Raw genomic sequence first — 13,223 nt, 5'->3', positions numbered from 1 at the left:
AAAAGTTTACTTTAAACTGGGGCACAAAATGACATTCGACAAATTTAGAATTATTCTACCTTATACATGTAAAGTGTTGCAATATAAATTTAATAATTATTTTGATGTTTTTTTTTCTTTTACTCTGCTATATTTTTACATCTGGAAAATAAAAACTTTCGAACAAAAGTACTTAGAAATCACAAAGTCTTAAATGTATCAGGAGATTTAACTTAAAAAAAAAAACTAGAATATTCAACAACTGGTTTTTATTTTTTGAAACGCAACGCCATGGTTTAATTTTGCTTTTGTCTGCTTAATTCAAGATGATTTTATAATTTAAGCAGCACTTATCTAAAATAGCTAGTGAATTGAAAAGAGTTCATCTGTTTTGTTTTTTGTTTTTTGAAGAACACTGAATCAGATTGAATTATCAAAATGTTCAAATATTGTTTCATATTACAATTATATGTTATTCAGCTTTTAAGGCATACATTTCAAAATGTAATGTAGAACAAAATATGAGTGTCAAGATGGCTTAAAAATTTGTTAAAAAATTGTATACCGGGATAGGGACATTATGCTAGAAGTTAAACATGACTTTATTTGAAAATACGGTATAGCGTTTTACAAACTCTTATTTTTTTTTTTCATAGTAATAATGCCAGCTTTCCCATTAGAGTGCCCTGCTTATTTTGGCTTTTATAAATGTGCATTGGTATTGAAGAGATCTAAAGAATAATCAAACGAAAGATTGTTTTCGGGATTTTTTTTTTACCAACTAATATTTATGTTAGTCATTTTATGATTTCATTAAAAAAAATTAAAGTAGATTCAATTATCAATATATGTATGGTTTTAGGCAGATAAAGACATATGTTTTGTTGCAACTTTTATGCATGCTTCGGATAATGATAAGATAAATCTTAAACACGCGCTTGATATCTTATTTAACTTGTGATTCGTCATAAAAGACACAGGGCATGCGTAAGCATTTTAAATAAAGCCTCAACCGTAGAATTACATAACGCTGTCTTATTCTTTAATTTATGCTCCATTTAATTTAATGTTAATCTTTTGTATTACATTTAGAATTTCAATTTATGTATTTTGTCATCATTTACATCATATTTTTGACATATGCTTTATCATAACTATATGGCCAAGGCCAGTCGTCCACTGCTAGCGTATAAATTCAACTGATTCTCCCTGGTAAGTGTGTCCAAGATCGCGAAACGAGGAGAATCGGTTGCAGTTTTATTGGTAAGTGATTTTCTTTAAAATATAAGATAAATAACTGTGAAAGTAAACTTCAGTGACGCGCTGTAAAATTGCAGCAATATATATTAGAAACAATTTTTAATCGTGAATATATTTCGGATTTTCTTTCTTAATTTCTGGGTTTGGAACTCACCGATATTGTAATTAGCGTTCTTTTTCAAATGCTTGATGATAGCTATATTGAGAAGTTATATTATAAAGAGAATGCATGCAGATGAATGAATTAATGTACAATTTCAATTGATTTTTTTAAATAATTATCCAATATTATGTATCTTTCTAGAATTCCTAACGTAGACCTTAAGACAAAAATGAAGGTCGTCATGTTTTTGGCGTTCGCCTGTTTTGCCTTAGCAAATGTCTCAGCATATCCACATGGTGAGTTGGGTACACCTTTACCGAAATAAGTAAATCAATGGTCAATCATGACTATTTAGAGCGGAATGAAAAAGATATGAGAGATACAACTTATTCAGATAAACAAACCATTTTTTGTTTTGAATACATCAGAAATGATACGTTAATCTTAAATGATAGGCCAGATGACCGACGTGCGAAAGAGGTTTTTACTACATATATCATCTTAATGAATAAAATAAAGTATTTAAACCTAGCGCTTTCTCTGAGAAAGAAATAATAAAGATCATATTTTTGATTTTTGATTTTATTTGTTAGAATGATTCTTTGTTCATAATGCAATTTATGGAGAAAATAAAATAAATCGATTGTCCTCTAAAAAATATTAAGTGTAAGGGTGTATAAACTTGTTATCGTCCAATGAATTATACACGTAAAATTTTTAGAATACTTTTTCTTTTTGATTTAGTTGGTTTACATTTTTAAGTGACCTTTCTATGAAATTTACCAAAAATTATATCATCATTTTAACGACAACCGCCTTATATATCTTGAACGAAAATAGTACACCCAATTGTATTTGTTTTTAATCTACAAAAGTATTTCGTACCTTATTACTTGCTTTAATGGCGATAACATTGCATCGTTCCCGAAACAACAATGTGGTAAATAGATGGTGGGGGGGGGGGGGGGGTGGGGGGCATGCTATCTCCTGGGTAGCCAAACAGTTAATACTAATCTATTATAGTGAAGATAGCTTTACTAGTTGCCATTGTTGAGATAGCATATTAGATAATTGAAAGAAACTAAACCTCAATATTTAAACTAATTATTCTGGAGTCAACAAAACTGTTAATAAATAAAAAGCTTGCGAACAGGACTAATTTAGTTCATAAGTAACATCATGAAGTTAATTCGCCGTAGGTTAAAACAATGTAACTGTTCGCATGGTAAGATAAAAAAAAATATGTATATTAATCGTAATTATACATAGAAGATATACATAATTGTACAGGAAAGATACATTCTAGTCCTTAAATTTCTTGAACAGTTTAAGTCTAAAATTGAGTTGTAACGTCAATGTTTAAATTGACACATTTATAGATAATATTAATACACAATGGCTTAATATTTTAAAGTTTTTTTTTTAAATTGATAATTTTTAAATTTACTATGGTTATATCTACTGACAAGTCAATGTCATAGACACTATTATTCAAGGGCACTACGTGGAAAACAGTTTAAATATTGAAGGCTATTTGACAATGGAAAAGACACAAACTAATTTTCTTTTCTTAACTTCTATTTAAAGGCCATAACAATGGCGACAATGGAAATAATGGAGAAAGATACAATGGAAATCGTTATAACGCAGAAAGAGATGCTTATTATGGAGAGGAGAAATATTATGATGATGATGAAGATAATGCTCATTATTATATACACGATGCAACTAAAACTAGAAAAACGGAAAAAGCTACTACCAAGAAAGTAGAAATAACAGAGAAAGAAAGATATGACAACGGAGGGGATAAATATGACAATCATGGACACGACGACTTTGAACATGTTCAAACGGAAGTAGATGTTAAGGAAGTGGTAAGAAAGGAGAAAGAAAGTTATGCTCTTAACGGAGGGGATGGATATGGCAATGTTCACGACGACTTTGAACATGTTCAAACGGAAGTGGATATTCAGGAAGTGGTAAAAAAGGATACAGAAATATATGATCATAACGAAGGGGATAGACATGGCAATGTTCACGACGACTTTGAACATGTTCAAACGGAAGTGGATATTAAGGAAGTAGTAAAAAAGGATATAGAAAGATATGATCATAACGAAGGGGATAGAAATGGCAATGTTCACGACGACTTTGAACATGTTCAAACGGAAGTGGATATTAAGGAAGTGGTAAAAAAGGATACAGAAAGATATGATCATAACGAAGGGGATAGACAAGGCAATGTTCACGACGACTTTGAACATGTTCAAACGGAAGTGGATATTAAGGAAGTGGTAAAAAAGGATATAGAAAGATATGATCATAACGAAGGGGATAGACAAGGCAATGTTCACGACGACTTTGAACATGTTCAAACGGAAGTGGATATTAAGGAAGTAGTAAAAAAGGATATAGAAAGATATGATCATAACGAAGGGGATAGAAATGGCAATGTTAACGACGATTTTGAACATGTTCAAACGGAAGTGGATATTCAGGAAGTGGTAAAAAATGATACAGAAAAATATGATCATAACGAAGGGGATAGATATGGCAATGTCCAGGACCTCTTGAAAGAAGGAAGACAGATGCAATAGAGTTAAAACGTTCACAAAATCATGAAAATAATTTTAACAAGAGGCCCATGGGCCACATCGCTCACCTGATGAACAATAGGTATGATAAAAGAGCTTAATGGAGTCATAATACAAACTATCTGGACAATGTACAATAATACATGTAGATCCTGTATAAATAAAATCCATTTTTCCCCTGGATATTCTTATGTTTTTGATCATTAGTCCCTTTTCTAACAGGATGATTTTATAGTCATATCATAAGTTGAGTATTGCAGTTCTCAAAAAGATCCTAAACAATAGTTTGTATATGGGATATAAACCTACATCAAACCCTGAACCTTCTTGTGAGGCCAAAGAATTGTCCTGGGGCCTAAGTCTTAACAATTATAAAGAATCATCTGGCTGATTAGTTTCTGAAAAGAAGATTTTTAAAGATTTCCTCTATATATTCATTTGTTAAACTTTGCCCCCCACCCCCCGTTGTTGCACCACCCTACTTCTGGGGATCATGATTTTCACAATTTTATATCTACACTACTTGAGGATGCTTTCACACAAAGTTCAGCTTTCCTGGCTGATTAGTTTCTGAGAAGAAGATTTTTAAAGATTTAATCTATATATTCCAATGTTAAACTTTGGCTCGCCATTGTGGCCCAAACCTACCCCCGGGGGTCATGATTTTCACAACTTTGAATCTACACTACCTAAGGATGCTGCCACACAAGTGTCAGCTTTCTTGGCTGGTTAGTTTTTGAGAAGAATATTTTTAAAGATTTACTCTATATATTCCTATGTAAAACTTCTACCCCCTATTGTGGCCCCACCCTACCCTCGGGGGTCATGAGTTTCACCACTCTTAATTTACACTACCTGAGGATGCTACCACACAAGTTTCAGCTTTGCTGGCTGATTAGCTTCTGAGAAGAAGATTTTTAAAAATTTACTCTATATATTCCTATGTAAAACTTCGATCCCCCATTGTGGCCCAAACCTACCCCCGGGGGTCATGATTTTCACAATATTGTATCTACACTACCTGAGGATGCTACCACACAAGTTTCAGCTTCGCTGGCTGATTAGCTTCTGAGAAGAAGATTTTTAAAGATTTACTCTATATATTCCTATGTAAAACTTCGATCCCCAATTGTGGCCCCACCCTACCCCCGGGGGTCATGATTTTCACAACTTTGAATCTACACTACCTGAGGATGCTTCCACACAAGTTTCAGATTTCCTGGCTGATTAGCTTCTGAGAAGAAGATTTTTAAAGATTTACTCTTTATATTCCTATTTAAAACTTCGATCCCCCATTGTGGAGCTACCCTACCCCCGGGGGTCATGATTTTCACAGTTTTGTATCTACACTACCTGAGAATGCTTCCACACAAGTGTCAGCTTTCCTGGCCGATTAGTTTTGTGAGAAGAAGATTTTTAAAGATTTACTCTGTATATTCCTATTTAAAACTTCGATCCCCCATTGTGGCCCCACCCTACCCCCGGGGGTCATGATTTTCACAATATTGTATCTACACTACCTGAGGATGCTTCCACACACGTTTCAGCTTTCCTGGCTGATTAGTTTTTGAGAAGAAGATTTTTAAAGATTTAATCTTTATATTCCTATGTAAAACTTCACTACCTGAGAATGTTTCCACACAAGTGTCAGCTTTCCTGGCCGATTAGTTTAGTGAGACGAAGATTTTTAAAGATTTACTCTATATATTCCTATGTTAAACTTCGATCCCCAATTGTGGCCCCACCCTACCCGCAGGGGTGCATGGTTTTCACAACTTTGAACCTACACTACCTGAGGATGCTTCCACACAAGTTTCAGCTTTCCTGGCTGATTAGTTTCTGAAGAGAAGATTTTTAAAGATTTACTCTACATATTCCTATGTAAAACCTCGATCCCCCATTATGGCCCTACCCTACCTGCGGGGGTCATGGTTTTCACAACTTTGTATCTACACTACCTGAGGATGCTTTCGCATAAGTTTCAGCTTTCCTGGCTGATTAGTTTCTGAGATGAGGATTTTAAAAGATTTACTCCATATATTCCTATGTAAAACTTCGATCCCCCATTTTGGACCCACCCTACCCTCGGGGGTCATGATTTTCACAATTCTTAATTTACACTACCTGAGGATGCTTCCACACAAGTGTCAGCTTTCCTGGCCGATTAGTTCCTGAGGAGAAGATTTTTACAGATTTACTATATATATTCCTATGTTAAACTTCGATCCCCCATTGTGGCCCCACCCTACCCCGGGGGTCATGATTTTCACAACTTTGAATCTACACTACCTGAGGATGCTTTCACACACAGCTTCCCTTGCTTATGGTTAATGAGAAGAAGATTTTTGAAAATTTCTCGAAAATTTTCATAAATAGCTAATTATCTCCCTTTGCGTAGTCCTTAATTTTCACAACTTTGAATCCCGTTAGGCTAGGGATGCTTTGTGCCTAGTTTGGTTGAAATTGGCCCAGTGGTTCTTGAGAAGATGTTGAAAATGTGAAACGTTTACAGACGGACTGACGGACAGACAGACAGACGGACGACAGACAAAATGTGATCAGAATAGCTCACTTGAGCTTTCAGCTCAGGTGAGCTAAAAACGGAGACTAAGATTACGAAAATGGTAATTTCGAGAACATTTGTGAGTAACAGATTCTATGTTTTCAAACAGATTGTTTATTATTAAAAATGGCAATAAGAAACTGTCTCTTCCTAATAATATATAATAACTAAAATTTTGAAAACATTGTTAGAAGATTAATACAAACTGCATTATTATTTTCAAAGAACCAAATAAATGCAGTGGCTGAAACGTTTCTTTATATTAAAACAAATTCATTAAAATTGTTAAAGGGGCCGTGACACGTTTTCAGATAAAAATTATATTTTTGATATCTATTTATAAAATAGTTTACTTTTGTATTATGAATGATTCACCAAAGTTAGGATTTTAGAAGTCATGTTACAAACGCAATACAGAGGAAAGAAGTCGTTGTTATGTAAACAAAGCTCGAGTCTTATATTTGTTTACAAATACTTTAATGCAAAAAAATTGCCATTTTTTTTTATCAAAATAACTTGTGGAAACAAGATAATCTGATTAAATGGGTTCATAAATAATTTCATTACAATAAAAAGCAACATTACATTGAAACTTATACCAATACAACAAATATGTAAACATTAGCAGGACTCGAGCTTTTTTTAACAAAACAAAGAATTATAACCGCTGTAATTCGCTTGTAACTCGATATTTGACTTTCAAATTTTGTCAAAGCATTGAAAAATTCTATATTAACAACCCTAGACATAACAATTGCAAAAAATAGATTTTGAATTTTTTTTTATAGCTCAAATCGTGTCCAAGTCCCTCTAAAGTCAACATGAAAGGTTGTCCTTTTGGTATTTTATATTTATATGTTTCGACATTCGAGTATCTTTTAAACATAAAGGTATGTGTCATTTAAGTTGCAAAAAAAAAATTTCAGCCTCGGACTAGAAAGTCCCGACGCCATTGGATTAATCACGTCACGTAATTGCCTTTTAAATGTCTTTACACGGTGAGCGTCAAAATGTATACGGCAGCACGGCAGACTTTTTTTTACACAAACGTTAAACCTTTGATTTTTAAGCCCTAAGATATTTAGAGTGCCAATGACTTAATATTTCGATCCCACAATGGCATTCAAGTTTGCTATCTAAATTTAAGGTAAATTGCAAAGCATTCAAAACTGAGGTGTGAAAAATCATTCGATGTAAAAACAACACATAGCGACCGTTTCATTAATAACCTCTCTGAAGCTATGAAAGTGCCCTCAAGCCAATGTTTTCTGTTTGCGTGTAGATGCTTGTCCTTTTTTTCCTCAATCTTTTTCTTTAGTGGACCGTGAAGCACTCTGACAGGGGGTTAGCGTTCACTTGTACATCCACCAGGAATGAGCGCTAAGGTTGTACCGATCTCTCGGAACTTTGATTTTACCGTTGCCGTATTTTGGGCTCTGTGTACATCGGGACTAACATTATTGGCTTGAACTGGTTTGCTAGAGGTTTCCATATATTGTCAATCCCAAACAACATAACTTGCTCGTCACACCATGCATTTTGTGGAAATTGAACCACAACGCGACTATCATACTTCACCTTTTTACTGAAAGGAATTCGCTGGCCAGTTCCCAGAAATATAACAAGCGGTTTGATGCGTTTAACGCTGTCCGAGATAATACAGCATTGTACTGTGGTCTGTCTATAGTCAAGTCCGGATTTCTTTGTTCTGCACCATACTTTTAGTAGCACCAGTTGATTCGTATGTTTTCCCTTTATTTAGCTGAAACAGAAGGGGTCCATGTTTGCAACAAATTTATAGCGACCATTGGGGTCCGTACAGTCTCTGCAAGCGTTTTTTCGAATAAATTTATGAAAACTGCTAAATGCCTCAATTTAAGCATCTGGTGGATTTTGAGCAACACTGGTTAGTGCCCGTCATGATAAATTGTACCGTTTTTTTAAATTATTGAACAAGCCGCGGCTGCATTTGAAGTCCGAATTTGCAAGTTCGACTGCACGTGATTTTAACCACCATGATTTTGCCTTTAATCCGTCCTCCCGAATTTCTTTAAATTCACGATGGAGCTGCTTTTCAATATCAGGATAAAATGATTTTCGGCCAGATCCTTGTGATTCTTAACCTTTTGGCGTTTCTTCCAGTTTTATTTCTGTTTTAATCCAACACCTAACCTTGCTTTTGTCAATTCCAAAATACATAACGGTTTCGATTATGCGATTTTTTGCATTGCTAAGTGACAGCTCATTGTAATGTTCTGTGACACTACGTTTAAATTCCCTGTTTTAACTTTTTCTCGGTGTAGGCGTACGTCTTGTAGCCTTCACTGCTAAAAGCTCACTGTTTTAAAAACGGGCGCCCAGAATTAAAAGCCCCTGAACCCTTCTAATTTGACTTTTACTGATGTTTACCTAGGTATCCTGTTTTAAGAACAAACACGAAATTCACAATCGATTGGTTTCAATTTATTGTTTTGATAATAAGCTGTGAGTTTGCACTCGTCACTTACTGGGTTTTTGCATGAATATTACGCTGCGAAATGAAAATAAGACGGTTTTAAAAATAAGCCTCCACTTTCTAACCAAAAGTTTAAATAAGCTGCGGCTTATTTTGAAGGTTTTAGGGTATCATAAATAATTCTTTGATGGCAGCAGTAAGGAGTAAGCAGTAAGCAGTAATATGACTGCTCCGTGTATGTTTCATGACTGGCTTTATAGCGCAATACACATATACATTTCATACAATGTGTATTTCATACAAAAAGACATCAGTATGAAAAAAAGATATAAGCATTGAATGCGGTTTTTATTAATATTGTCGGTCCTGTAAAAGTCACAATGACAAATTGTCACATATTAAAAATATTAATAATGTTATTTGTTAATTATATATCTAAATCTATATCACTTATATTTGCAATCAAACAGTTCCTAGGTAACAAGTATTCAATAAATGTAAAATATGTAGGTATCAAATTATCCAGTATGCCAATTACTAGATAGGTATCAAGCTATCTAAATAATAACTGTAAAAAGGAGACCTATGTTTCAAGTTCAAACAAATACTAGTATTGTAAATGGTGTATAGTTGTGAACTGTGGTTTCATCAATATTTAAGGGTATAAATTTTCGTGGATAAAGTAAAAATCATAGTTTCAAGGATACATAAATTCGTGGCCAATGACCACTTAATACAAATTATTAGTAGAAATCAATTCGCATTTAATTTCGTGGATAAACTTCACGAAATCCACGAAAATTAGCATTCAACGAATATTGAATAAACAAAGGTGTATGCATTTTGGAATAACCCTATCCCTACTCTCCTAAAAATTCCAACCATGACCATGGTACAATGTCCTACTATACTTTTAAAACAAAAACACCGACCACTCCATACAACCAGCTGTATATAGAAGGAGGACTAGAGCTATAAGTGCAAGCTTTATCAGTTCAGGTATATCTTCAGCATGGTGCTTTATCAGCCAGCCCAACAAAGGCTCCATGTTGTCAATAGGGTATCGAGCCTCCTTAACAATAGTTTTGGCCTCTGACCACTGGCGTAGGACACCATCCTTGTCGAGAATGGGGTCTGATGTGGAACCCTTATGATATTGAAGAGGAGAAGATCAAGAAAACTTCATATTATATTTACAAATAGCACACTTAATTTTAGTTGCATTTCATACAACGCCTTTTTCATATTTGATTGATGATTTTTATTAAAATCCCAGAAAGATTATTAGATAAAATTGATTGCAGTCATATACCTGTTTCTCTCCAAAGAAAGACACCGGTTTTAGTATTTCCTTATTCCCATATGTGTTAAGGTCTTCAAAGTTTATGGTTCCCATCGAAAAAACATAGAAAGAATCAAGGAGACTCTTTTTAGGAAATCTGTAAGACACATGAATGTAAAATTTTCAAATTATATAAAAAAAATAAGATAATATTCATTTTCTAAATTTAACATTATCAACAATTATGATCAAAGTATTTCAAATTTGTTAAAACGTGGTATTAAATTTTAAAGATATCTTTTTTGATGAGATGTTTTTATATTTACCCCATAATGAAGTAAAATGAAAATTTAATCTTTATTTTATTATGTTAATTTACCTTCTTTTAATTTTTTCAATAAGTTTGTTAACAAAGGAACTCCTCAATGCCTTTAAATTGGCATTGGTGCTCAGCAGCCTGTGTTCCTTAAAGTAGTAATGGCCATCCTGCCCCTTTTGGACAACAGTCTCGAAGTACTCTTCCACATGTGTCTTGTACAAAACTTGCTCATTCTTGTAAGCCTCCAGATCAGTGATGCTAAGGTTGAGTGATACCAAAAGGATATTGAAAACAACATAAATAACTTTATGTAAAATTATAATGTCGTTTCATAATCATCTGAATTTGAAAAGTTATACATTGATTGGTAAATACCGTATAACGGGTATTTTCTGCGGCTTGAAATTTTTGCGGTTTAAGCCCTAAAAAGTATCAAATTATATTCTGCGTTTTCAATTTCTGCGGTTACATTATACCGCAAAAAAAAATACATATGTTTACCGGATTTGCCTTAGGGAAGGTAAACTAGAGAACCAATCGAGAACTAATTCCCGATTATGGCTCGGTCCCTGGGCGAATAGGTCGAATATGAACCACGTTTTTTGCTTGAATTTGGTGTTGTAGATTTATCCATAACTTCAGACAGCCTTGTGTTACACTCTTGGATCGATCTAGGGGATAAACTTGCCGATAACTGTCCGTTAGGATTTGGAAGAATTCTTCCGCGCTTTACATATCTTAGAATCGACATTCTTACCGTGTTCACGGTGAATGAGAACTAACTCTCAACTGTTTTACAAGTCTACTAAATACTGCTTAGGAACTTTTCTCAGATCATTTTTATTTCATACTCGACTAAACACACAGTCCTTATATCTGTTCAGCTATAATTGATATCGCACAGGTAACATGAGATAATTAGGTGTGAAATACGACGCAGAGCCCCCTAATAACGGACTGATCACGTTTGAAAATTATAGCTTGTATTTAAAATAGTGTCAAAGTTAGTGATTTCTATAAAAGAATATTTTGCGTTTTGAATTTTTGCGGATTTTTCTTATCCGCAAAATACCGCAAAAAATAAAAAACCGCAGAAAATACCCGTTATACGGTATAATTGTATTTTGGCAAAATGTAGATAACAGCCAACCTTTGCTTTCGCCACATCAAGTTGCTCGCTTAGAAAGGTAAGGCATAGTTTTGAGACAATAGGAATGACATCCATCATCATGTGAGCTATGTACAAGAACTGTGTTGTGGCAAACTTTAACAAAACTTTCGGTTGGATCCGTTGGACCTCTGCTGTGAAGGTAAGTGAGTAAGGGGTCTAATGTTCTAAACACTTCTTCAAATGTTTCATAAAATGACATCCAACGCACTGATAGTACTAGTATCTCCCTGTACTTCAAAGTCAGGTGGTCCAAGAGGCTTTGAACTTTGTGCAATTGTTTTTCTCTCTGGGCAGATCTCTTGAAGTAATAAAATACGTTGCACATCCATTCTTGGTAATTTTTCAATGGTTAAAGGCCAGTTGCTGCTTGAGATGTGCATAATGCTAGTCTATGTGCTAAGTAGTGGTCGTTAATTAAATGTGGGTTTAATGCATTGAGTCTGCCATATACTCCTTTGTCCTTTCCTGTCATCACAGAGGCTCCATTTGTACCCAAACCTACTCTTTCCCTGTATTTATGTTTCTTGATTCAAGCACTTTAATGATTTCTCCAAACAGTCCTTCACCAGTACCATCTTCATATTCAATGTCATTAATGAAAACACTCTTGACTGCTCCTGTTTCTGGATAAATCAAACGTTAATAGCCATTCGAGCTGTGTTTGATATATCTGTACTCTCATCACATAATACTGAAATGTATGGGTACTTGGCAATGAGCGAATTGATGTCTTCTTCAATTGTTGTGCACAGGGCATTTAACAATTAATTTGCTGCGTAGTAAGAACAGTAGTTTACTCTGCTTAAACCACCTATAGACAAAGGCTCCATTCCAGGTATACCCAACTGTTTACATATCGTTAGAAAACTATCATACTTTGATAATGGTATATTTTCAGCAGCAAGCCAATAAATAACGCCATATTTTGTTTAATGACTGTTCTTGGGAGCAATTCTTGTGATCGTCAGATGCTTCATGTCTATACATATTAAATGTTTTTAAATAAACTCACTCGTGAACGCATTCGATTTTTTATACTTGATCCACATAGAACAAATCATCTTATTGTCTCTAAATTATAGCCAAGACCAAATTTTTAGCCACTTTTCTTGAAATGGTCTTTCTTAATTCGTATCTATTTTTTTCTTTACTAATTTCTTTTTCATATTGTGTCTGTTCCGCTTTGTCTTCCCTTTGATAATGACATGCGTAGAAACTATTAAGCTGTGGCTGCTTCAGATCTAATTTTATTTTTAACTTTTTCTTTGGGGGCATTCTTCATGGTCCACCAACGTGGCGACTGACCTTGTTTAAGATCACACATAATTGAGAGGAGAGACGTTGTATTGGTTGTTTATTTCGATTTTAACCAATGAGATTTGATGTTTTAAAACGAATGAAAATACGACGATTAGGTAGGTCGTATAAAGTATATTTCAAGCGGACATCGCTAAAACTCATGTCACCGATGAAAAATTTGAATGCACACTTCGGCGC

General features: G+C 34.3%; 1 protein-coding gene across 1 annotated transcript; it reads left to right on the top strand.

Annotated features, from left to right (window-relative positions):
• Window positions 1–1,571: 1,571 nt before the first annotated feature.
• On the top strand, window positions 1,572–3,939 carry LOC136275568 (high mobility group nucleosome-binding domain-containing protein 5-like). Its single transcript, XM_066085141.1, has 2 exons — window positions 1,572–1,638; window positions 2,930–3,939. Exons 1-2 carry the CDS (start codon window positions 1,572–1,574, stop codon window positions 3,937–3,939), a joined length of 1,077 nt encoding a protein of 358 aa, XP_065941213.1.
• Window positions 3,940–13,223: the final 9,284 nt, after the last annotated feature.

This window comes from Magallana gigas, chromosome 1, assembly GCF_963853765.1.
Source record: "Magallana gigas chromosome 1, xbMagGiga1.1, whole genome shotgun sequence".
In the NCBI taxonomy this organism is placed as follows: domain Eukaryota; kingdom Metazoa; phylum Mollusca; class Bivalvia; order Ostreida; family Ostreidae; genus Magallana; species Magallana gigas.
Note: the sequence above shows the minus strand (reverse complement) of the source record. Positions and strands in the feature narration are given on the sequence as shown.

What these genes read in the sequence shown, in the direction of transcription:
- LOC136275568 (XM_066085141.1), top strand. Translation starts at nt 1,572, where the DNA reads ATGAAGGTCGTCATGTTTTTGGCGTTCGCCTGTTTTGCCTTAGCAAAT. An exon ending in TGTCTCAGCATATCCACATG is followed by an intron (nt 1,639 to 2,929) that starts GTGAGTTGGGTA and finishes TTCTATTTAAAG; the next exon opens with GCCATAACAATGGCGACAAT.